Source organism: Ovis aries, chromosome 2, assembly GCF_016772045.2.
Source record: "Ovis aries strain OAR_USU_Benz2616 breed Rambouillet chromosome 2, ARS-UI_Ramb_v3.0, whole genome shotgun sequence".
NCBI classification, from domain to species: domain Eukaryota; kingdom Metazoa; phylum Chordata; class Mammalia; order Artiodactyla; family Bovidae; genus Ovis; species Ovis aries.
In genome coordinates this window covers 49,435,549-49,462,014 of record NC_056055.1, presented here as the reverse complement: position 1 = coordinate 49,462,014, position 26,466 = coordinate 49,435,549, and the positions used below count along the sequence as shown (strand labels likewise).

The window sequence follows — 26,466 nt, the reverse complement described above, 5'->3', positions numbered from 1 at the left end:
TATGCTGAGAGCCTCCTGGATGTGGGAATGAGATCATGAGGGTGGAGCAGGGGGTAGGACACATGAAAAGGCATGTGGAGGGGGAGGGGGAGTATGTGTGTGTGGATGCAGTTCTACAACGCTTGCCTGAGTTCAGAGATTGCCATGGAACCAGCTGAATGAGACTGATCCATCTGGCTTATCCTAGAAGAGGAAAGACAACACAGAGGGATGAAAGGCCATGAGGATGCCTGATGATCGAGGAGGTGCTTGAGATAATCACAGTGACAGGCCTCAAGCTGGGGCGGAGCTCTGCTCCCTAGCAGGCAGCTTCCCATCCATCATCTCATAGGAGAGTCAGCATGGGGTATGGAAGGAGCCTGCCTGTGGGGAGCGGCAGCCTGGCTGAGTGCCTCTGAACCCCACTTGCTACCTGTGTGGTCCAGAGGCCATCAGTTCAGTTCAGTCGCTCAGTCATGTCAGACTCTTTGTGACCCCATGGACTGCAGCACACCAGGCCTCCCTGTTCATCACCAACTCCTGGAGCTTGCTCAAACTCAGGTCCATCAAGTCAGTGATGCCATCTAACCATCTCATCCTTTGTCATCTCCTTCTCCTCCTGCCTTCAGTCTTTCCCAGCATCAGGGTCTTTTCAAATGAGTCAGTTCTTCCCATCAGGTGGCCAGAGTATTAGAGTTTCAGCTTCAGCATCAGTTCTTCCAATGAATATTCAGGACTGATTTCCTTTAGGATTGACTGGTTTGATCTCTATGCAGTCCAAGGGACTCTCAAGTGTCTTCTCCATCACCACAGTTCAATTCTTCGGCACTCAGCCTTCTTTATGGTCCAACTCTCACATCCATATGTGACTACTGGAAAAATCATAGCTTTGACTAGACAGACCTTTGTCAGTAAAGTAATGTCTCCAGAAATGCATTCAAAGTAGAATCATGCATTTAAAGGTGTAAATCTACTCCAAAGGCAGCAGCACTGCTCAAGACCTCCCTGGGAGGCAGGCCGAGCCATCATGTTACTTTCCCTATAAAGGCAGGAAATTCTGAGTCAGAGGGTGGGAACAAAAGTCACAATGATGGGTCTCCTGGGTGTCAGGCTTAGTGCTAGGCCCTTGAACACATGACTCCAGTCAGTGCTTATGGTAAACCTGTAAGGGAGGAGCATATATTTCCTTATGGCCACTGAGGCTCAGAGATGGTGAGTCACTCACACAAGGTCACACAGCCAGAATGTGGCAGAGTATGGATCCAACCTTGGATCATAGTGTTTAAAGCTACCTTGTTATTCCTCCAAAGCCCACAGTGTAGGAGGCTGGGTTGGTGAAGGCATTCCATTTCCTTGGTATGCAAATGCATTTTCAGAAGGCTGCTATATATATTTAATAATTGGTATGACCATATAATCTCTTGTCAGCCAGCTTCCTTTCTGCTGCAGGATGCAGATAAGAAAGAAAGAGCAGAGTGGACGCAGGAAAATCCTACATACCTGTTGGCAGATTTCACTCTGGCCCAGATTTACCTTCTTGATTTAATTCCCCAAGACGTCTATGTCTGAATCATGTAGGAAAATGACTTCTTCGATGAAATATTAAAAGGCCACACGTGGATGTTCATAGTCTCCCTCTGACAGCTCTGGCGATAATGGCTCAGAGGGAGAAGTGGGCTCTGCAGCCTGCATCTGGGAATCAGACTTGAGTCCTCTGAGATTCCTAAGCCAGGAACATGCTGGGCTGGGCTCAGGGGGCCCAGTGACAAGGAGTCAGACACAGGAAAGTGGTAAGATGAGGGACTAGCTCTGAGGGGGTTCAGGGCAGGGCTGCTAGAAGCAGGTGATAGATAACGCATCCATCTAATATCTCACCTTCATTGACTGGTTTCAGTATGCTGGGCACATGCGTGTGCCTTATAGGTACACTATCCCTTTTAATCCTAACCCCAAAGCCTTACGAGGTGGGACCCATATTATGCATGAAGAAACTGTGGCCCTCATAAGTTGCCACTGATTCTACTAGTTTCCTAGGGTTGCCACAGAAATCTCCATAAACTGGGTGGCTTAAAAGGAATAGAAATTTATTCTTGCACAGTTCTGGAAGTGAGAAGCCTAAAGGTGTTGGCAAAGCTCCGCACCCTCTGGAGGCTCTTGGGGAGACTCCAGGGCCTCTCCTTACTTCTGGTGTGCCCAGCATTCCTTGGCTTATGGCCGCATCTCTCCTATCTGTGCCTCCATCTTCGTACGGCCTTCTCCTCTGTGTCCTCTCCTCTTCTGCTTCTTTTAATGACACTGTAATTGGATTTAGGACCAATCTGGGTAATCCAGGATGATATCATTTTAAGATTTTTAGTATAATTGTATCTGCAAAGACCCCTCTTCTAAATAAGGTTTCATTCCTGGGTAAGGATGTTGATATATCTTTTGTGGGTCACAATTCAACCCACATTACCTAACTTTACACAGTAAATGGCTGAGCTGGGATCTGAAGTTTAGCCTAACTCCACAGTTCATCTGCTTGACTGCTGTGGGCTAAAACTGTACTTGCCTGCTGTGTGACTGTAGCCATGCTATTCAACAACCCCTCTGTGCCTCAGTTTCCTCACCTGCAGACTGAGGTAATAGATAATAATGATAATACTTCATGAGGTTGTTGTGATGATAAATGAGTTGATAAAAGGAAGCACTTGGAAAATGTCTGGCACAAAGTATGAGCTCAACAAAAGCTGCTGCTATTATTACTTTTGCTATGGTTACTGTCAAGACAATGCAGCTTTGCTGGCATCCTGGATGGAGGCTGAGCAGACCTGCAACTGAGGATGAGGCTGGACCTGGAAGCAATGCTCTCAGATCTGAATTTGCTGGGTTTGAACATCTGCTCGCAAGTGCTTCACTCTTAATGAAATATCAACCAGATAATCACAGATGAGAGACTTAAATATCTATAAGACAGCACTCTGCACAATGGATTATAATAATTTTCAAAGCATCAATGAAGGGAATGTTTCTTTAAAACAAAACCAAGTAAAACATAGAACCAATGCAAAAAGCAGCAGGACATATGAACAGACCAACAAACCAATCCCAGCAGAATCGATCCTGAGTCATCTAATACCACCTGGCCCAGGCTGGGTGTGTTTCCAAGATATAGGTCTTCTCAGGCCAGCCAGTTCATCTCTTTAGCCTGTTTCCCCATCTCCAAAACAGCAGTGTCAAGGTGCTTTGTAAACCGTGCCTGCTGTAGAAATGTGAGGCACTCATTATTACAGTGTGTATTTGCCAATGTGGGACAGATGGGGCCCTGGGGTTAGGGCCCTAATCCAGAAAAGGGCAGAGGGTGGGTGGGCTGGGCACTGAGAATTAAGATGACAATGCTACTGTCCCCTGAGCCCTTAGGAGGGACCCTCATGTTGTGTCAGTGTCTTCCGAACTGAACTGAGCATCTTTGGGTCATGTTAAGTGTTCCATCCTATGTCAAGGTCAAAGTGATCCAGTATTTGAAGTTTAATCCACTGTCTCTTTAGGGAGACACTCCTAGCCAAACACTGGCAGAAATAATGAACATCCCACCAAGTGGCTGACGACGGTTCTATTTCAGAGAATTGTGGGTGCCGAGGTGCCTGGACACGCTGGTTCCCTTATCCCTTGCTTCCCTGTCAGTTTCTGTGGTTGATGGCTTCCTGCAGCTGGAGGCCAGGTGTTTTTTAGCCTGCCTAAAGTTCTGGTCTGCTACTTGCTCACCCTCAACTACAATGAAAAATGCTACAAAAAACCAGAAATCTGGTAGTTTTTCCTGCTTTCCCATCCCTGGCTCTCTGTCTTCCATGAGGGAAACAAATGTTTAAATGACGATTCAGGACTTTCAGGAAAACGCGAGCATGGAGGGACTCATTCAGGTCTGTGGGGTCTGCACATGTGAACCTTCCCAAGTGGCCCTCCTCCAACTCAGTCTGCATTTTCTTTGTCCCCATCATGGTCTCTAGCTGGGGGTTGGAGGGAGGGTTGGTAGGGGGCCTGGGAGTCTGGACTTCAGGGTTCTTGGATTCAGGTTTTTCTTCCCTCCTCTTTTAGGCTTAAATGTACTTTCCTGGGTCTGTTTCTAACTCTGGTATCCAAAGTGCAGTCCTGAGCCCTTCCTAGAGGTTGGTGAGGATTTGGGTTCAGAAAGTTACAACCCCGGCTGCACACTAGAACCCATGGCAATTTCTAAAAGATCCCAATGTCCAGGCCTCTTTCTAAACCAATTAAATCAGAATTAATGGGGTGTGTGGCATAAGTACCAGTACTGTGAAAAAGAATTTTTTTTGGGTGATATGGCCAGGATTGAAAACTACGAATCTACCCTACCTTTATGTAAATAACTCTTACAGCTCAACAACTAAAGGATAAATAATTCTGTTACAAGGAATGGGCAAAGGACCCAGGTAGACATTTCTCCTAAGAAGATAATACAAATGGCCAATAAGCACATGAAAAGTTGCTTAACATCATTAGTCATTCAATAGTCTTATCAAAACCACAATGAGCTACGACTTCATACCTGGTAGGAGGTACCAGGTATGGTATAGGTACCATACCTATAATCAAAGATGCAGATAAATAACAAGTGTTGGCAACAATGTGGAGACCCTGGAAAGCTCATGCATTGGCGGTGGGAACGTAAAAGGGTGCAGCCACTATGGCATGGTCTAGCAATTCCTAAAAATGCCAGAAAGAGTTACCATATGGCACAACAGTATTACTTCTATATATACGTGTGTGTATATATAGACATACATACACATGTATACACATACACACACACACCATCGTGGTTATCTGGGTCATTAAGGTCTTTTTTGTATAGTTCTTCTGTGTATTCTTGCCACCTCTTCGTATCTTCTGCTTCTGTTAGGTCCATACTGTTTCTGTCCTTTATTGTGCTTATCTTTACATGAAATGTTCCCTTGGTATCTCTAATTTTCTTGATGAGCTCTCTAGTCTTTCCCATTCTATTGTTTTCCTCTATTTCTTTGATTGATCACTGACAAAGGCTTTCTTATCTCTCCTTGCTATTCTTTGGAACTCTGCATTCAGATGGGTATATCTTTCCTTTTCTCCTTTGCCTTTAGCTTCTCTTCTTTTCTCAGCTATTTATAAGGCCTCCTCAGACAACCATTTTGCTTTTTTCCATTTCTTTTTCTTGGGGTCATCTTGATCACTGCCTCCTGTACAATGTCACGAACCTCTGTGCATAGTTCTTCAGGCACTCGATCATTCTAATCCCTTGAATCTATTTGTCACTTCCACTGTATATAATCATAAGGGATTTGGTTTAGGTCATATCTAAATGGTCTAGTGGTTTCCCCTACTTTCTTCAATTTAAGTCTGAATTTGGCACTAAGGAGTTCATGATCTGAGCCAGTCAGCTCCCATTCTTGTTTTTGCTGACTGTATAGAGCTTCTCCATCTTTGGTTGCAAAGAATATAATCAATCTGATTTCTGTATTGACCATCTGGTGATGTCTATGTGTAGAGTCATCTCTTGTGTTGTTGGAAGAGTATGTTTGCTATGACCAGTGCATTCTCTTGGCAAAACTCTGTTAGCCTTTGCCCTGCTTCATTTTGTACTCCAAGGCCAAACTTGCCTGTTACTCCAGGTTATCTCTTGACTTCCTACTTTGGCATTCCAGTCCTTTATGATGAAAAGAAAAAACCGTTCAACTTCAACTTCTTTGGCATTAGTGGTTTGGGGCATAGACTTGGATTACTGATACTGTAGACATCCTGGAATGCGAAGTAAAGTGGGCCTTAGGAAGCATCACTACAAACAAAACTAGTGGAGGTGATGGAATTCCAGTTGAGCTACTACATATCCTAAAAGTTAATGCTGTTAAAGTGCTGTACTCAATATGCCAACAAATTTGGAAAACTCACCAGTTGCCACAGGACTGGAAAAGGTCAGTTTTCATTCTAATCCCAAAGAAAGGCAATGCCAAAGAATGTTCAAACTACCACACAATTGCACTTATCTCACACGTTAGCAAAGTAATGCTCAAAATTCTCCAAACCAGGCTTCAGCAGTACATAAACCAAGAACTTCCAGATGTTCAAGCTGGCTTTAGAAAAGGCAGAGGAACCAGAGATCAAATTGCCAACATCTGCTGGATCATCGAAAAAGCAAGAGAGTTCCAGAAAAACATCTGTTTCTGCTTTATTGACTATGCCAAAGCCTTTGTGTGGATCCCCACAAGCTGTGGAAAACTCTTAAAGAGATGGGAATACCAGACCACCTGACCTGCCTCCTGAGAAATTTGTATGCAGGTCAAGAAGCAACAGTTAGAACCAGACGTGGAAAAATGGAATGGTTCCAAATTGGGGAAGGAGTATGTCAAGGCTATATATTGTCACCCTGTTTATTTAACTTCTGTGCAGGGTACATCATGAGAAATGCCGGGCTGGATGAAGCACAAGCTGAAATCAAGATTGCCAGGAGAAATATTAATAACCTCAGATATGCAGATGATATCACCCTTATGGCAGAAAGTGAAGAGGAACTAAAGAGCCTCTTGATGAAAGTTAAAGAGGAGAGTGAAAAAAGCTGGCTTAAAACTCAACATTCAAAAAACTAAGATTATGGCATCCAGTCCCATCACTTCCTGGCAAATAGATGGGGTACCAATGGAAACAGTTACAGACTTTCTTTTCTTGGGCTCCAAAATCACTGCAGTTGATGACTGCAGCCATGAAATTAAAAGATGCTTTATCCTTGAAAGAAAAGCTATGAAAAACCTAGACAGCATATTAAAAAGCAGAGATACTACTTTGCCAACAAAGGTCCGTCTACTCAAAGCTATGGTTTTTCCACTGGTCATATATGGATGTGAAAGTTGTACCATAAAGAAAGATGAGCACCAAGGAAATGATGCTTTTGAACTGTGGTGTTGGAGAAGACTCTTGAGATTCCCTTGGACTGCAAGGAGATCCAACCAGTCCATCCTAAAGGAAATCAGTCCTGAATATTCATTGGAAAGATTGATGCTGAAGCTGAAACTCCAATACTTTGGCCACCTGATGCGAAGAAAAGTCCCTGATGCTGGGAAAGATTGAAAGCAGGAGGAGAAGGAGATGACAGAGGATGAGATGGTTGGATGGCATCACTGACTCGATGGACCTGAGTTTGAGCAAGCTCCGGGAGTTGGTAATGGACAGGGAGGCCTGGTGTGCTGCAGTCCGTGGGGTTGCAAAGAGTCGGACATGACTGGGCCACTGAACTGAACTGATACTCACATACACACGCAATTACATACCCAAGAGAAATAAAACTATGTGGTCACATAAAAACTTGTACATAAACACTCATTGCAGCATTACACAAAATAGTCAAAAAGTGGAAACTACCCAAATATCCATCAACTGATAAATGGACAAATGAAACATGTAATATATCCATATAGGGGACTAGCACTGAGCCATAAAAAGGAATGAAGCACTCATATGTGCTACAACATAGAAGAACCTTAAAAACATTATGCTAAGTCAAAGAAGCAACATATGAAAAGTCACATATTATTGTATGATTCTATTGGTATGAAACCACCAGCATCAGCAAATCCATAGAAGCATGAAGTAGATCAGTGGTTGCCTGGGGCTGGAGAGGAGGAGAAATACAAGGTGATGGGTAGAAAGAATAGGGTTTCTTTTAGGGGTGATGAAAATTTTCTGGAAGTAGATAGTGAGGATGGTTATACAACTTTATGAATGTACTGGATGGCATCACCAACTTGATGGACATGGGTTTGGGTGGACTCCAGGAGTTGGTGATGGACAGGGAGGCCTGGCGTGCTGCAATTCATGGGGTCGCAAAGAGTCCGACCGACTGAGCGACTGAACTGAACTGAACTGAAAACCACTGCAGTATATATTTTAAAACTAAACTTTATGGTATGTGAATTATATCTAAAAAAAAAGATATCTGCCCTGCAGAATGGCTTGGAAAGGGCTATAAGTGGGAGCGGGCCTGCTTAGAAAGTTGTGGTAACAACCATAAACAACTTAGTGACCTACACAGTGACGGTTCTTGACTCATTGTCCCTGTTGTGCAGTGTGTATCAAAGTAGCTCTGCCTCATAGCGTCCTCTCTGGGATGAGAGATGATGGTACTTTGGACCTCAGTGGAAGGAGAAGTGGTGGATTGGGACAGGATTTGGTAGTAGAGTATGCAGGACTAGCACAGAACTTCTCAGAGAATATCCCACTGATCTTATAATAAGATTGCCCCAAGACTGGCTTCATTCAATTGTTCAGCTAGTATTTATTGAGTGCGTTCTATGTGCCAGGCGTATTTGCAGGTACTGGGGATGCAGCAGTGAATACACAATTTTGCCTCCTCCCTATTCTCATGGAGTTCACATTCTAGTGGAGGGTGGGCAGCTGTGACAGTGATGGGAAGTGGATGGGAGGCACTACAGTAGTCATTAAGGCTGAACATCAATACCTATTTCTTTCTCTCCTGGGTGCATAGTAGGTCTGCTCTTTCTTGCCCTGCTGAACCCAGGCATGGAGGATTAACATGTTCGGGTGAATGAAATATGAGTGGAAGTGACATGTGACAGCCTGCAATGGAAACTCTCGCCATGCGTTCTTTCTCTTTGCCACAATAACCATCCTAGAAGGTACCCCACCAGCTGTGTCCTGGGGTGAGGATGCTGCAGGTGGAGGCTACGGTTGATTCTCTATGAACAAGTGCTGTGATGGGCAAGACCTAGCATACCCAGTTCTCTTTCACTCTTCACACTCTGAGGGACATTCCATCTAAACCCAATCCTGGCTCATATTTTAGAAAAGCAAGCCCAGTATCTCAGCACATAAGGCAAACACAAAACCAGGAATCTGGAGACATGTGTCACGGAGAAGATGACAGCCCATCCTGTGTGCATCTCGTCTTGCCCATCAGACTGTGCAGACCACCCGGGAGCCTGAGCGTGGCACACAACAGGACGCCCATCAGTGATGAGGGAGCGACCAGGTGACACACCATTTACAAAGAGGTGGACTGGTTGGAATTCCCCCACAAAACAGAGGTAGTGTCTCCGTGTTGCCACAGCCCATGTTTCTGCCAACATGGACATGGTGGTATTTAAAGGCTGTCTTTGCTCAAGAACTGGAACGTCTTTACTAAGTGGTCAGAAGATGCCAGTATGGCAGATAATTTTCCAGCTGTTTTGCCCCCATGGCACTTGGGAATTCCTAGTACACAGCCCACCACCTGCAGAGCACCTGGACAGGTAGAGACCAGAGGATCTGCACCACAGGGCTTTCCCCTGGTGCAGTGGGTTCTGCATCTTTAGCTTAGTGTCCTGAGGGGCCTCAGCAGCCCAGGCACCTCCTGAAGACACTAGAGAAGCCAGTAAGGAAGCTGCAACAAACTGCAGTCTCCCACGGACCCAAGACGCCTTCTGAGGAGAGATGTTCCAGAAACCCAGCTGTGGGTTTCAGGCAGAGTGGCCTGTCCATAGCCGGGGCCCACGGTGCCAACGGCAGCTGGAGCTGAGCCGGGATTCCTGCCAGAATGTCTGTAGGCATCCTTACGAAGTCTGTCTGCTATCATTCCAGTTAAATCTCGCCTAGTGTTCTCAGTTAATAACTTAATCTGGAACTTACACCTTGTCTCCTCTCCCAAAGGACCTGAGGTAGCACACAATAAAAGCCCAAACACAACAGGACAGTTAAAAATAAAGACAAACGCTCAGAAGGCGAGATAATCCTTCAGGAACTTGAGAAACGATGGTTATGGCGGCTGAGTGTGGAATTTGGCTCCAACTTTCTGGCAGTCAAGGTTAAACAGAAGACAGAGTGGCGTATTCAGTAGAGATTGCTTGATCAAAGGAAGGCAGTTGCAAGTTCATGCCTGGGCGGGGTGGGGGTGGGGTTGGGGGTGGGGTCGGGGGTGCACAGCCCATTTCCTGGCACTTTCGTGAGGATCTATCCTGTGGATCCTTATCTCTGGGGCATTAAGTCACACAGTGAACAACAGTCTTATAGAAAATGCTGAATCATTCTTCAATTGGCAGCTTTAGCTTCATAAGTGGGCCCTTGATAAAAGGTGAGAGTGTAATATTAAATTAAATTGCAACTTGGCAAAGACATTTCTTGGAGAAGTCGGCTTAATGGGCCCAGACAGATGGGGTGAATTCGGACATATGGAGGCACAGGGAGAGAGTTCCAGGTGGAGGGAACAATTTATTCAGTAAATATTTACCGAGTACTTACTGTGAGCTAGGCCCTGCCAGTGGGTGCTGGGGACACGCAGATGGCCTTGGCCTCTGAGGAGGTCACAGACTAGGAGGGGCCAGGTGCACAGACAGATAATTACCAGTGTTGTGACCAGATGAGGGGCCAGCAGGGTGAGGCAGGGGCCCAGACAGTGCATCCAGGGCAGCCTGCTGTTCCAAAGGCTCCTGGAGAAGATGCTTCTGACCGCCTCTTGAAGGTCAAGTAGGAATTTTTAGCACGGAGATGGCATATTGGGGTAGGAAGGAGGGTGTCCTGGGCAGAGGACAGCAGGTACATGGGCATGGAGGGAAAGAGTAGGACATTTTGGAGAAGTGCCGCTATTAAGGGGAGCTGAGCACAGGGGCTGAGGGAGGGAGCTGAGAGATGAGGTGGGGCAGGGGGCAGAAATGAGGCCAGATCATTGAAGGCCTCCTGAGCTGCTAAGGAGTGAGCTCACCCTCCAGTCGATGGTGGAGGCAGGATTTAAACAGCAGAATGACAGGGTCAGGACGTCAGATGGTGTAGCCCCTCTCCTGGAAGGGGTTAGGGTGCTGGGGTGCTCTCAGCGAGTGGACCCACCCAAGGTCCAGCTGAGTCCCAGGACCCTGGCTGGGATGAGGTTTGCCTCGGGTGGGGCCTGAGCAGGGCCATCCAGAAACCACAGATGGTTGCGATGAGAGACCTGTCCTGCTGTTCAGGGCAGGCAGCGATGACCCACTGGCTAGAATGTGACCTTGGCATTGAAGTCTTGGGCCACCAGGATGCCCAGGGGCAGCCCACAGAGCAGGGTGTGCCTTGCGCACCCCTCACCCTGGCCATCTCATATTTCTTATTTCAAAATGAACAGTGTGAGATGGAGCTTGGACAAGCATTATGAAGATACCAGATGTTTCTGAAAGTGTCTGCTTTAGGATTGGATTTTTTTTTTTTTTTTTTTAGCGCAACTATAGAGGGAGGCAGAAGATAAGAGTTAAAATTATTTAAAACTCTTATGTATTTGCCTCTTCCAATATCTGTTTCCATAGAAACGTAACTGGAATAAGACACCAGTTTCAGCGCCAAGTGCAGCCCATGACTTCCAAAGCCCCCATCTGCTTCTACCAGAAAGCACGGCCAAAGCACAGAATTTGGAGGGAAGTTTGAAACGCTCCTCTGGCCCAGAGTGCCCTTTACTCAGTTACTGTCTGGATGGCCAGAAAGCCACAGAGCCCAGAGCCTAGGTGGTTCCTGGGGTAGACTGCCTGGAAGCCCGTGCTGCCAGCCTGCTGCCATTTCTATGAGTGAACTCACACACGTGGCTCCTGTGGGTGACCACCTGCACGTGATTCCATCTCTGCTGCCACCTGTCTGGGAAGCAGATGAGAGGAGCTCAGGGAACACAAGGCAGCCTGGGGACGCTGCCTGCAGGGCTGCTGGGGCTTCAACGCTGGTGGTCTTTAGTGCTGTCGGCCTTTAGAGGTCCTCTCCCTTTCAGAACCCCCTCAGAACAGCCGGGTGGAGGCATAGGCTGTGGCCCAGTAGAAAAGGAAGGCTTGGAAGAAAGCAGACAACCCTTCCATCTAGATTCACAGGCTGTCTTCACACCATCCTTACACACTGCTTTCACTATGGGGGAAATGATCTCAAATTATTTTCCTTAAAAGAAAAATTCCACATGGGTGTGTGTGTATGCACACACATACACAGTGTCAGTTCTTGGTTTTCATCTTACTTGATCTAAAAGCAGCATTTGACACGCTTCATCAAAACTTCCTTCTTGAAACATTTTCTTCATTTGGTTTCCTAGACACCAGACTCATCTGATTTTCTTCCTGTCTCTATGGTTTCTCCTTCTAGGTCTCCTTCGCTGTTTACCTCCTACTTCCCAGATCTCCCAGCACTGGGGTAACTGAGGGTCTGTCCTTGGTCCCCTTCTTGTCCCCATCCATGTGCCCCCCGCCCCGGCCCCAGTGCTCTCACCTAAGGCTTTGTGTCATCTATAGGTTGACTGCATCCAAGTTCCCCTCTCTAGTTCACATTCTCCCTGAACACCACACGCATATGTCCAACACCTACTCACCATCACCACTAGTAGAGTAGGTAGACAAAAAAGGAGAGTTTCCCCCTTTTTTCCAAGAATACAAATTATATTTAAAAAATCTTTTAAGACATATTTGGCAGATTTGTCCACACCTGCTACATCTGAAATGCAGAAACAGCCAATCTTCCCATCAGACTCCATAAAGCAGAGGATGCAAGGGGTGAGGTGCCATGCAGGAACACAGATGACTGGGACACGTCATCAAGGTGGAGGGAGCATGTTAGTCCTTGTCTTGGTTGGAAGCCTTTCTCTCTGGAGACCTCTCCTTCCTTCTTCAAACACCTCCCATGCAGGACAGCTTTCTCCCCCTTGCCCCCATCTCTGGGGAGCTCTCTCTCCTGGCTACCCCTTCCTTACTGATCACCGGGTCAGAGTCCCCTTGCCTGACCTCCTCCTGTTTCCATCATTGCTTAGTGACTCCTTGGGCTCCAGTCAGGGCGTCTTCACTCTGACTGGACCCGTTCCCTGGGTGGCCACACTCACTCAGCCCCACATCTCCCATGCTCAGTGTGTTGACCTCTCCCAAATCCCTACCTACTGGAAGAACTGCCCCCTGTGCTCTAGGACCCTGCATCGTCTTCTGAGGGCCTCTGCCCAGAAAGGAACCCCTCACATTCCCTCCAGAAACTGCTCCTCATTCTGCACCTGACCTCCGTGATGAGGTCCAGTGTCCATCACCCAGTCAGAAGTCCGGGCACTGCCCTTGCTGCCTCCCTGTCCTTCCCCCTTAGAGCTGGTCAATCACTAAACCCTGTCACATCTGCTTCTGTAATGTCCCTCAAATCTACCCACTTCTCTCTGTTCCCACTGCAACCACCCCGCTTTAGATCTCCACCAGCTCCTGCCTGGATCACTACAAATACTGTCTCTGAGCCATTTTGGCCCTTTGGCTTCACCCCTTCATCTGTTCTCATCCTGCAGCCAGGAAATCTGATCATGTCACTCCCTAACTAAATGTCTTTAATTTTGGATTTTAAACTCCTCTGCTTAGCAAACAAGGTCCCTAATGGCCCAGGCCCCACCTGTGCCATCATTTGTCCTTCCTGTCAGCTCCCCAGGCACCCTCAACTTTGGACAGCAGAACCATACGGTATATATCTTTAAACCATTTAGAGAAAATGATAAACTAACATCAAGTTTAATGTTGAGAAGCTAGGTGCTTTCCCTCTAAGATCAGAAAGCAGGCAAGGCTGTCCTTTTTCACATTCCTGTTCAACACTGTACTGGGAATGCTAGCTGACAGAGAAGTAAGAAAGGAAACAGAAAGTATATGGATTGGGAAGGAAAAAACAAAATTGTCCCTTTTGTTGATGACATGATTATGTAGAAATTCCTAAAGAATCAACAAAAACACTCCAGGGACTAACAAGCAATTATAGCAAGGGTGTATGACTCAAAAGACTTGGTAAGATGCGAAAATCAGTTGCTTTCCCATACAATGAGCAGTTGATTTGAAATTTAAAAATACACCATTTATATTAGCACTGAAAACAAAGTAAAATACATAGGTATAAATCTAACAGAATATGTATAAATTTATGAGGAAATCTATAAAATTCTGACAAAAGAAATCAACATAGATCAAAATAAAAGCTATTCCATGTTCATGAACAGAGACACAATATTGTCAAGATATCAGTTTTTATCCAACTTGATCAATAAAGTCAACACAATCCCAAACAAAATCCTAGCAAGTTACTTTGTAGATGTAAACAAACTAATTCTAAAATTTACACAGAAACACAAAGACCCAGAATAGCCAACAATATACTGAAGAGTAAAAGTCAGAGAACTGATACTTATTCAACTTATTCGACTTATTAGGACTTGGTAGTTTCACTGCTACAACCTAGGGTTCAATCCCTGGTTGGGGAACTAAGATCCTGCAAGCTGTGAGACATGGCCAAAACACAATAACAACAAACAAAAACTAAAATATACAAAGAATTCTTAAAACTCTTAATTAAAAAGTGCACAAGAGATCTAAACATATACCTCACCAAAGAAAAAATATAAGTGGCAAATAAGCATACAAAAAGATGTTCCACACCATGTGTCATTAGGGAATTGTACATTAAAGCAACAATGTGGTACCACTACACGTATTACAATGGCTAAAACCCAAAATACTGGCAACGCCAAATGCTGGCCAGGATGGAGCGACAGACACTCCCACTCATTGTTGATGTGAATGCAAAAGTCACTGATTGTTTGGCAAAACTACACATGATCTTAGAGTATGATCTAGCAATCTTGGTTTCAGGTGTTTACCCAAACTAGTTGAAAACTTACGTCCATATAAAACTGTACACAAAAATACTTATAGCAGCTTTATTCCAAACTCGGACGCAACCAAGATGTCCTTCAGTGGGCAAATAAACTGGTATATCCATACAACAGAATACTACTCAGTGATAAGAAGAAATGAGCTATCAAATCATGAAAAGACACGGAGGAATCTTAAATGCATGTTGTTAAGTGAAAGAAGCCAGTTTAAAAATGTTACATCATGTGTGATTTCAACTATATGACATTCTGGAGAAGGCAAAGTCATGCAGACAGTGAAAGGTCAGTGGTTGCCAGGGGTTGGTAAAGCATAGAGGGTATTTCAGACAGCGATACTGTTCTGTACAACACTGTAATGGTAGATACACAACTTTGCGCATTTGGCAAAGCCTACAGAATGTACGGGGCTTCCCTGGTAGCTCAGCTGGTAAAAAATCCACCTGCAATTGCAGGAACCCCTGGTTTGATTCCTGGGTCAGGAAGTTCCCCTGGAGAAGGGATAGGCTACCCACTCCAGCATTCTTGGGCTTCCCTGGTGGCCCAGCTGGTAAAGAATCCACCTGCAATGTGGGAGACCTGGGCTCCATCCCTGGGTTGGGACGATCCCCTGGAGGTGGGCATGGCAACCCACTCCAGTATTCTTGCCTGGAGAATTCTATGGACAGAGGAGCCTGGCGGGCTCAGTCCATGGGGTCTCAAAGAGTCAGACATAACTGAGCGACTAAGCACAGGACATAGAATGTACAACATGAAGAGTGAATTCTATGTTAACTATGGACTCTAGCAAATAATAATGTATCAGTATTGGTTCATCAATTGTAACAAATACACCACATAAGGCAAGATGTTAATAGTGGGGGAAACTATGATGTTTGGGGGAGGACATACGTGGAACTCTCTATACTTCCCATTAAATTTTTCTATAAACCTAATAAGTATAAAAACGTTTAAAAACTGTTAAAAATCATGTATTTAGAATAATATCTAGCACATGACAAGTATTGTACAAATATTTGTTACATACAAATGAATAAAGGTGGAGCTGGGAAGCCCCCAGTAGGATTCCAGAATCAGTTTCATGTCCCAGACACTTGCACTGAGAGAAGCTCTTCCACAAGTCATTCCAGAACTCTTCGTTATTCTCGAGCCTGTCACCCTGCTTATTTGCTTCCAGCTGCTACCAGAATCTCTGCAGTCTGAAGTGACTGTGCTTATCTGCACGTGTACTGTCTGCCCTCACTAGCCATGGCCCCACGAGCTCAAGGTCACACTACGGTGTTCACCCCTGTCTCCCAGGGAGGTGAGGTCTCGGTTCAGGAGGGTGATCTACAAAGCCCTGTCCTGCAGATGTGGGCAGCCCTGCAGGGGTGGGCAAGGCAGAGCTGCACACAGCAGCGATGAACCAGACATGCTGAGTGTCCCAAGAGGAACACCTAGATGCTGGGGACAGGAGTGGGGAGGAGCAGGGGCTTAAATCTGGTGGAGCTCAGGAACACATCAGCTAATACAGGGGCCTGAAACTGAAGTTCATTTACTTGTCAAAAAAGGTTCTGGAAGAAGGGGACAGCACAGACAAAGGCTTGAAAGTGCAACACAGAGCAAGCCTGCAGTTGGACTCCTGAGGTGTTCAGAGCATCCAGGGAGACCAAAGGCATCCAGGGCTGGTGTGGTCTGAGGACAGGAGAGAACAGACCACAGAGGTCTTTCATCACCTCACCCCCAAGCATAAACTTTCTCTCTCCCTGGGGGTTCTGGGGAAAATAGCCCCTCGAGGAGAATTTAGGACCCTCAGTCCCTGGGCACACTGCTCAGTCATCCGGCTGAGTCTGTCAGAGGAGGGTCCGAGGGAAATCAACTGACAGCTTGGTGATGTTTGGTGGGAAAATGACAATAAACCGACAGGACTGCGGGTCGACAAATCAAAGGTTCTGCTGCCATGGCAACAGAATGACAGGGCAACCCTAAAATTAGAGGAGCAAAGAGGATCAAGCCAGGAAAGCTTTGGAGAGAAATCTCAGCAGATACTTAAAGAGAAACACAGAGACAGGGCACCGGGGCCTTGATCCGGGGATGTGGCCAGACCCCCTTCAGAAGGCTAGAGGCCACCGGCAGGACCCCTCCTTCCCAGGCTCTTCCACACAGAGAAGCACTTCCGTGGCACCCGGCAGCTCCTCTGTTTGAGAGCCATTCCCTGGAAGGTCTGGAATGGGCTCAGCCTCTAGGCACAGAGCCATGGAGAGAAGCAGTGCTTGCCACAGAAAACAAGGAAGGAAGGTGGTGTGAGTGATGGTAAGCTGTCACTTACACTAATGGCCTGCGCAAGATCCATCTCCTGTAAATGGTCCAAGGGGACAGGTTTCCTGGATTTATTTCTGGAGTCAGCTTATTCAGGCTGACTCTAACCCTGCAGCCTCTCCCGCCACAGCCAGATCCTGGGGACCCTGTTGCATCTCAGCCCCCACCTTAACCCTGAGTGAAGGAGGCAGCACCCTGCCTTGCTGGCTGCCGCTGGGCTCAACACCAAGCCATCGAGGTCTGTTCTCTGCTCACCTGCCCCAGCTCCAGGTCTTCCCACGGGCTCTGCCTTGCTATTTCTGTTACCTAATTTTAGGCTTTATCTGCAGAATGTGAAAACACTTCTTTGCCCAACCCACTTCACAGACCAGTCAACAGTCTATGACAACACCTGAAAACTACAAAGCACTGTTGTACATTGAAAGACAGGATGGGGAAGTGGGTAAGGCAATAGTTGGTGGTGTGGCCACCAAACTGCAAGGTGACCTTCGTGTGTTAGTTGCTCAGTCCTGTCCGACTCTTTGCAACCCCGTGAACTGTAGCCTGCCAGGCTCCTCTGTCCGTGGACTTCTCCAGGCAATAATACTGGAGTGGGTTGCCATTTTCTTTTCTAGGGGATCTTCCCAACCCAGGGATAGAAACCGGGTCTCCCGCATTGCAGGCAGGTTCTTAGGTGCCTTATATAATCTCTCTGGGTTTCTGTTTCCTCATCATTAAAATGGGAATTCAGGATAGCACCTATTCCACAGAGTTACTGTGACAATTCAGTGAAATTAACGCACACCTCTAGCTACTAGCATCATCATTATCATTACTCTTATTGGCATGATTGCTTATGATTATCATCTCCCTAGCCAGGGGGCCCAGTTAGCCAATAACAGCTCTTCCTCCTGTTCACAACCTGTCTGGATTTCCAAATCCTGGTGGTGGGTGGTGAATTCCCCTGGGATGGAGTTGGGGGCAGGGCCACTCCTTTGTCAATTGTGCAGACAAGTGATGACCAGACATCACCTCCCCTCCAGCCACAGCCTATCTGCCTGAGCCTATCCTGCCCCCTGGGCCCACGAGCACAGCCAGCACAGGTCTGTCCTCTGTAGAGTGTGGCTCTGCCTGTCTGGAGTCCTGCTTCCTCCCAGGATGGACACTCAAGGCAGTGAGATGAAGGCACACAGCCCTAAATCCTTCCCCTAAATCCGTGTTGTCAGAAAACGGCATTCTCTGCCACTGCTCCGACTGTATAACTTCTTAACTAGGCTCAGCGAACCCTCTGCCTGTCTCCAGACAAATGAGGCTGGGCAACTTACTTGCTAGAAAACCTTGTCCAGAAGGATAAACACCTATGTCCTCAATGCATAAAAATGACTGTTTCCAGTTTAGTTTTAAAATTCACACTAAATCCCACAAAAAGATTTCCCTAATAATGCAGTGAGAGCACTAGAGAAAACTCCAGTTTGCTCAATAGAATCTGCTAACCTATAGAGAAATCAGATAGTAAAGGCACTGCCTTCAAGCTGGCTCTTTCCAACAAAGGCATCTTTAACCCTTCTAAGAGAAAGTCATCACTACAACTTCCTTAATTGTGAACTTCCCTAACTGGAGCATCCTAGGAAGGACAGTGTGAGTTAAGAGCAAGGCCAAATGTAAGACTACTAAAATATATATTTAACGGTACTTTTATGTAAGGTTCTCCTTTTTGACAAGACATCACTTTGAAGATTCTCTAGTAACTAGAAGGAGCTATCAGAGTGTTTATTCCCTAACAGCAGTCCTGAGGGAACTCACTTTAAAGGAGAGATGAAAAAAGCAATGTAATTTCTTGACTGAAGCATCATATAAATGGGGGCTTCTACAATGTGTAAAGAATACACTGGTTTAAACAAACCAAACTTTCTCCTTAATTCCACATATAGTAATACATCTAGGCAAACTCACCATCTTTTCCCAGGAGTGATGACCTTATATTTGGCCTTCCTGAGTAACACAGATCTCAAGGGAAAGGAACAGAAATAAGGAGATGCTCCTGACAGGGATCGTGGGTCCACACAGAGCTATGATGAGTTCCTCGTAATCACCTTGATTTCTTCTCAAGAGGCACACCTCAGGCAGCCGGGGAGACATACGGCCTCCCCCTGGCTGGTGCCGGGCGCTTACCTCCATGCTGTACCTCTCCACTGTCCTTCTCAGGGGGTCTACAGCCTGCCAGCAGATCAGGATGCAGAGGTCAATCAGCAGCATGCCCCCGACGATCACAAGCAGTTTCTGGTCCTTGATGATCTGCAGAGAGGGCAGGGGCAGAAGGGACGTAAGAGGGCCTCGCAAACAGCAGCCAAGGGGCTGGGTCAGGTGGTGAGTGAATGGCTCCACCTGAAAATTCCCCCGGGCTCCCCATCACCCACGGGGTAAATCCAGACACGCTCCCTTGCTTGGCATTCAAGGCCTTCCGTGAGCTTGGCTTATCTACACCCCAGATACACACATACACTGAGTTAAGTTTGATGACTCCCAGGCTCTGGGTCTGCTGTCATTTTTCACCCCTGGCCTTCATGGGTGCTGGTTCTTTTGTCTAAAACACTCTGTCTATGTGACAGAGTGCTAAAATCCTTAGAGACTCAGATGCCCTGTCACCTCCTCCATGAAGCCTCCCTAACTCCCACAGCAGAACTAATTACTCCTACAGCATTAAGTTCAATACGTATTATTATGACTAGTAATAGTAGTAACTACAAGAAGGAGAATAAATACAAATGCTACCATTTAGTGAACACTGTGCCTGCCTCGAGGTTGATTGTTTTATATATATCGCCTTATATGAAGGCAGATAACTGTTATTATTCCCATAATTCAGCTGAAGAAACTGAGGCTAACACTGGGGGCTAAGTAACTTGCTCAGTGGAATAGAGCTACTAAGAGTTAAAGCCTGCAAGCTCCTCCTCTCTCCAGAGAGCACACCCTCAAACATTTATAGCACCTACCAGATGCTACAGTGACCAAGTGCTGTATTAAGTTGTATACAGTCTACCCTCCTCAGTAAACTGGGGAACTCCAGACAGAAGGGAAGCCTGTTTTATTTATTTGTTTACCTTCAGCACCTAACAGGGCCTGGCATGCAGTTGGTACTTTAAAAGTTTGATGGATTGAATTGAGATGAAGGAATATGTAAAGAAGAAATATAACTCCTGTCCCACTTTGCAGCTGGGGATATCTTTATTACACTGTGAAATTCCCACCCCACTTTATGTCCATTTGATGGGGACTGGCCTGGGGACAAATGCTGTCAGGGGCAAAGCGAACCTGTATTTCACTCAGTGGGTGTTTACGTATCCTCGCCCTCCTCCCCTACCCCTGCCCCAATGCCAAATAAAAGCTAATGTGATGAAGTAGTTCTGGAGAAGACTACAGAAAAATAGACAACAAAACTGAAGTAGAAGCTTAAGAAATATCACCAGGTCTGGCTTTTAATGATTAAAGCTGTCCTTAAAGGAGAAATAAAAACTCAAGAGGCCTCTGTTGCTAAACTGTGAAAAGAACAAGAGAGTATTGCTGAGTTAAGGCCAGAGGGATCAAATCCACCAAAATCACTTGACCTGGGGGCGGGGCGCTGACCAGGTCCCATCATCTGAGATTTTATAGAAACATTCAGGGAACCCCTGATAGCTGTAGAAACCTGGCTTGACCCTTGCCCTCAGGGGAACCAGGTCACACCCTGTTAGCCTTGAGAAATTGGGGCAAAAGGAAGAAATGCCTGAGGAACTTAGGGCAGGCTGAAAGGGGGCTCCCTACTTGCTCACCCAGCTTCCCTCACTTCCTTTTTGTTCAGCTTTCTCTTCAAAAGCTGCACAAACTCTCCCCCGTTATGTCTGTGCACATTGATGCCATGAAACTCAGTTCTCTCTCGGAGGCTAGGAGGTTACTAGTGCTCCATGCTCACTGAATGAGAGATTGGGAGTGAAGGCACCCGGGAACAATTAAATATCAAGTTCTGGAATCAGATCTGAGTTTAAGTCTTACTAACTTGCTGTGTGTCCTTGGTAAATTTCCTAATCTGTCTGAGCCAGTTTCCTCATCTACACAATAGGGGATGATGACCACACAAATTGATAGATTACCATAGTCTAGTCGACTTCACTTTCACTTTTCACTTTCATGCACTGGAGAAGGAAATGGCAACCCACTCCAGTGTTCTTGCCTGGAGAATCCCAGGGACGGGGGAGCCTGGCAGGCTGCCGTCTATGTGGTCGCAGAGAGTCGGACACGACTGAAGCGACTTAGCAGCAGCAGCGCATAGTCTGGTTTACAGTTCCTGATCAGTAGATGTCAGCTATTATTATTAAATGTTACTCCCCATGGTTTTTCAGGGCACAGATCAGCAGAATATGAATTTGGCCCACTGTTTGTAAATAGTTTTATTGGAACATAGTCACATCCACGCATTTATGTGTTTGTCTCTGGCTGCTTTGGTTCTACAACAGCAGAGTTAAGTGGCTGTGACAGAGACTGTATGGCCTGCAAAACCGAACATATTTACTATCTGACTTTTTACAGGAAAAGTTGGCTGACACATTCTTTTGAAAAAATGGCATTTCTTTATTTCTTCAAAAGACTTCAGATATTTTGACTTGATTCAGACTGGTCTTCCACTAGGCTCAGCTCATTGCCTACTTCCAGGGATGCCATTCCAGAAGGAATAGAGTGTGGATGGTGCCCCTAGGTTGTACAACCAGTGGCCCTGCCTTCCTGCCATCACTCAGATGACAGATACTCATCCTGGCATTTTCTTGAAGCTGAACCTGGATGAAATTCTGAGCCTGATGGTATCATTTACAACAGTATCAAGTTATATATGTAGTAAACATTCTTTGTCTTCCAAAAAACATCTGGCTACAAAACAGAAGATCTCATCTCTGAGTTACTGCTTTAGTCTCAATGTTTCAACTTGGTCCTAGTAAGAATAAGAGGCAGAATAAAGATGGTGGTAGTGAGGCTTCTCAATTCAAGATTTTATGATTGATCTTTAGGGAAAAAAAAGGTTACATACTATAAAAACACTGAATTTAGAAGCATTAAGTCACCACATGTCAATACTTCCTATAGCAGGCTTTGTTTCACTTAATGTCTTTAAAAATGTAGCCATATGGGGTAAAGTTTGTATTTGTGTGTGTTTGGGGAAGGCATGACACGGTGGGTAGAGGGAGGACAGATGAAGTGGGAGCCAGGGAAGGAAGAAAAGGATAAAAAGACTGAAAAAAAGTGTTAGACTGCATTTACAAATTAAATCTTGTATATGTGTTAGTAAAAAAAATTAAGGGGCTCACTTTTTTAAAGTCTGAACTTAAAAAAAAAACCCAAGAAAATACAAACAATGACAATAAAAACTGACCTTATGGCTCCATAAAAGGTTGGAATCATGGAGAATTCAGTCCTAGTTTTGCCCTGTGACTGCCACAACCCTTTCAAAGCGATCTGGTTCCTGACTTGAGATTTTGATCTGTGAAAGGTAAATATTTCTTTTCTATACTCTTAACCTCCTCTAATTTGGCTGACAAATGATACTCAGCTTTAGTGCCACAAGGCTGTTACTGGAATAACTAGAAAGCCTAGAGCAAAAAACGTCTCACACTGGAAAGGTGTGTTCATCTGGCTTAAATAATTTTCTCAACAGACTCAACTGGTGACTGAATCTTGTACTCAAAGCCTTCGACAGTGTCTCAGACAGACCCCCTCCCTGGACACCTGCCTGCCTCTCACTTTGCCCAACCCCTGGGGGGTGTAGCAAGTCCCCTTGTCCCAGGCAGCATAGCAGGCTGTGGCCACATCACAACTCCGGCTTCCGTGGAGTTTTCAGACAACTCAACTCCTGAAGTCTTCCCTGGCATGTTCTGTCAATTGTTGCCAGACAATCTGAGTGCTCTTGCTTAGTGATCACATGAGTATTGGAAAACAAAGGCTAGTTCTTTATTACCAATAATGATATGCATGAATCACATATTGACAGAAAGGAACCAGTACTGATTCTTCAAAACCTCGATGGGCTTTTCATAAATGACAGACCCACAGAGCGGGAGGGCCCCCAGAAGTCACCTGTGCCTGTCAAACTTTGGCTGGCATCAGCTTCCCTGAGAGGGTAGGTGGAAACACATATTCCCGGGCTGCAGGAACCTGGCTCTTAGGGCTGGGGTGGGGCCCAAGAAACTGCATTTCTAACAAGCTCCCAGGTGATGCCAATGATGCTGCTTTACAACTTATACTCTGGGTAACCTTGGTCTAGACAGAAACCCAGGCTGTATATTGGTACAACTTGGGGAAGTCTAGTAACTCCTACTGGCCAGCTCCAGCCCAGGAGGTGTGGGCTGGGTTACTTCTTGTAGTTTTCAAAAGCTCCCATTTGATTCTAATGGGCTCTGATTGTCAGCTCTGAGGAGGACCAGGTGGCTAGGCTCCTCATTTTACAGACAGAAGGGTGTGTCACAAATGCTCCTGAGGCCCAGTGAGAGCAAGGCCTTCCAGGTGAGCACAGGCAGTGGGTGGCAAAGCTGAGCTCTTTTCTCCCTCCAAACGCAGCCTGTAGTTTTCCCAAGATGGTCCGGTAAGGGGGTGCTAGGAACAGAGAATGAGGCTACAGCTCCCCTCCCCCATCTGGAGAGCAGTTCCTAGAATAGCCCTGGTGGTAAGGAGGCAGGTGGTGGGGCTGACACCTGAGAGGTACCACTGGGCAGAGACAGAATCACAGCTCAGGAGACAATACCATTTCAGCACACCCCCATTCCACAGACAGGAAGCAGAGGCCCTGAGAGATGAAGTGCATGTGTGTTAGTCGCTCCTTCATGTCTGACTCTTTGCAACCCCATGGGGTGCAGCCCACCAGGCTCCTCTGTCCATGGGATTCTCCAGGCAAGAATACTGGAGTGGGTTGCCACTTCCTTCTCTGGGGATCCTCCTGACCCAGGGATCAAACCCGGGTCTCCGGTATTGCAGGCAGCCTCTCTACCATCTCAGCCACCAGGGAAGCCCTTCATCCCAGCAGGGAAGAGATGAAGAGGTTTGCCAAAAGGACCCACAGCAGGTCAGCAGTGAAGCAGGGAGTAGAAACTTGCTCTCCTGCTGTGCCTGCTGGCCCCGCCACCTTGGGCTCGCTGCTGTCTGCACGGGCATGAGGGCTCATGACCCAGGTAACAGGATGGCAAATGCAAGTTTGGGATGAAGAACTGGAAAAGAGGCACCATGATCCAGAGTGGGGTGAGGTCACAGTGCAGGATCTTCGAAGGACATGTCTGTGAGTGGGTTTTACACATAATCAGGGGTTTAAAAAGTATGTGAGGGGGGACATGGGGGATAGAGGAGATGAATCTAGAAGAGGACTTTTGGAAAGTGGTGTCATGATGTTATCTCACCTCATCTCCAGGTGAGAGGATGGGGGATATGCTTCCTCTATGACCTCAGGTCAAGAGGGAGGAGGCTTAAGGAGAACACTCAGATGGCTTGAATGCTAGGCTCTCTGCAGCCTGGGGACCTGGTAAGCCTATGTCTGACTCCTGCCTGAGAAACCCCAGGGAGGATGATGGGTCAGCTGCTCCAGCGTGGAGCAGAAGAGGGCAAGTGGCTACAGCCGGATCAGTCTCCACCCCTAAGTGTGTAGGAGTGAAGGATGTATAAGTGCCTCCTGAGCAGCAGTCTGGGCTCCAGGTGAGGGAGGGCTGTGCCCAAGGCAAGCTGGAGAGGCCAGCCCAGGAGTGGGGCACTGCCACGTGCCTGGGGAAGGAGCTACAAGTGACCAAGCAGGGGAGTATTTTCCCATGTTGGGGGCACTGCAGGAGAGTAAGTCCCAGTAATGGGGGCTTTGAAAATCCCACAGAAGGACTCCATGAGAGCCTAAGGTGAAAGTGAAAGTCGCTCAGTCATGTCCGACTCTGCAACCCCATGGACTATACAGAATTCTCTAGGCCAGAATACTGGAGTGGGTAGCCTTTCCCTTCTCCAGGGGATCTTCCCAATCCAGGGACCGAACCCAGGTCTCCCGCATTGCGGGCAGATTCTTTACCAGCTGAGCCACAAAGGAAGCCCAAGAATACTGGAGTGGGTAGCCTATCCCTTCTCCAGCGGATCTTCCCAACCCAAGACTTGAACCAGGGTCTCCTGCATTGCCGGCGGATTCTTTACCAACTGAGCCATGAGGGAAGCCCATGAGCGCCTAAAGGGCCCGCTTATCCTCTCAGGAGCAGCAAGGTCAATGCCGCTCCTGGCAAGTGAGGTCTTCCTGCCCCTTCCACCACTTGAAGCCCCAACTCTAGAGGGTTCGGAAACCTTGGAGATGGGATGGTGGGGAAGAAACTCAGCCTGGCAAGACAGAAAGGCAGCTAGCTCATCCACAGCCGCTCCTCTCCCAGGGCAGGTGACCGACTGCTCAGAACAAGCTGGGGGAGGGAGAGGAGCTGCCTCTGAATGCAGTTTGGGGTTTTGAATGTGATGATGGACCCCATGTATTCGTCGTTGACCAGACAACTTCTAAGTCAGGAGACTTGCCTGAATTTTTCTCTAGGAGTAAGGGAAAATAAGTGCCAGCTGTCGGAGTAGTTAAAAAAGACCAGTGTGGGGAAAGCTCTCTGAATGCATCCTAAGGGTTGAGCTTGATCAACACGGTGTTTACAGTCAACGACACGGGTGGTAAACGCTTTCCTTCCACACGAAGGCAGGGCTCCTGTCCTCTAAGGGCCTCTCTGAAAACGGCAGCACTGCATCAGGCCCTTCCCTGCTTCACTTTCCTCTTTCAAGGGCTTCTCACTGCCCACAGGTTCCAATTCCTAACTGTGGCTCCTGCCTTCCCCTGCAGCCTCCTCTTGTACCCTGTCCCCATGGACCCCTCAGCAGCTGAACTCTCCCCTCCCTCACCCAGACCTCCCTGTACATTGTTCCCTCTTGGAGATGGGTAACCCCTCAGCCTCTGCCTCCCTCAGCCTCCAGGTCTTGGCCCAGGTGTCACTTACTACACTGACCCCTCCCTGAGTGCTATACCCAGCATCCCCATATGCACCCAACCAGCCCTTATTACCCCGTCTTGTAAACAATTTGTAAAGCGTCTGATCTCCCCAGGAGGCTGAAGGTGTTGGGGGTTTGGGTTGGGAAGTGGGGGAGGGTTGTGTTTAGCTTGAATCCCCAGCAGGCAGCCCAGTGCCTGGCTGTACAGCAGGCACCTAAGAAGTCTGTTAAGAATAAATACTGGGTGAACACGGCAAATACTCTGCGACAGAAGGAGCCATTACCTTCTTCTTCATTTTCACATTTTTGAAGATGGCGTGGACTCTCCATGTCTTTGCAAACATTGCCCCGAAGGCGGTGGTGTAGCCCACGGTGAGAATCCAGGTCCTGACCTAGAGGCCATGAGAAAACAGAGGGTCAACATCTCCCAGGTGGACGGACCTTGTCTTTTATGAGAGTGTCCCAACAGTGGGACTCTGGATGGTAGGGGCAGACGCTCTACTTTACATATGATGGAGTTTCACAAGCATCAGCAGTCCTTCCATCACATGTCAATCTGATAGACCTTTAGTTCTATCTACCACTCACCAGACCCAGGG

The 26,466-nt window shown here is 46.9% G+C and overlaps 1 protein-coding gene across 2 annotated transcripts in view; it reads right to left on the bottom strand.

The window, feature by feature from the left end:
- GABBR2 (gamma-aminobutyric acid type B receptor subunit 2) overlaps positions 1–26,466 on the bottom strand; it is a 370,102-nt gene that overhangs the window by 35,499 nt on the left and 308,137 nt on the right. For both annotated transcript variants that reach the window (XM_027964399.3, XM_042243210.1), the window contains exons 12-13: positions 26,152–26,259; positions 19,049–19,171 (exon numbers count right to left, since the gene is read on the bottom strand). In XM_027964399.3, the coding sequence (XP_027820200.1) occupies positions 19,049–19,171; positions 26,152–26,259 (231 nt within the window). The remainder of the gene's footprint in view (positions 1–19,048; positions 19,172–26,151; positions 26,260–26,466) is intronic.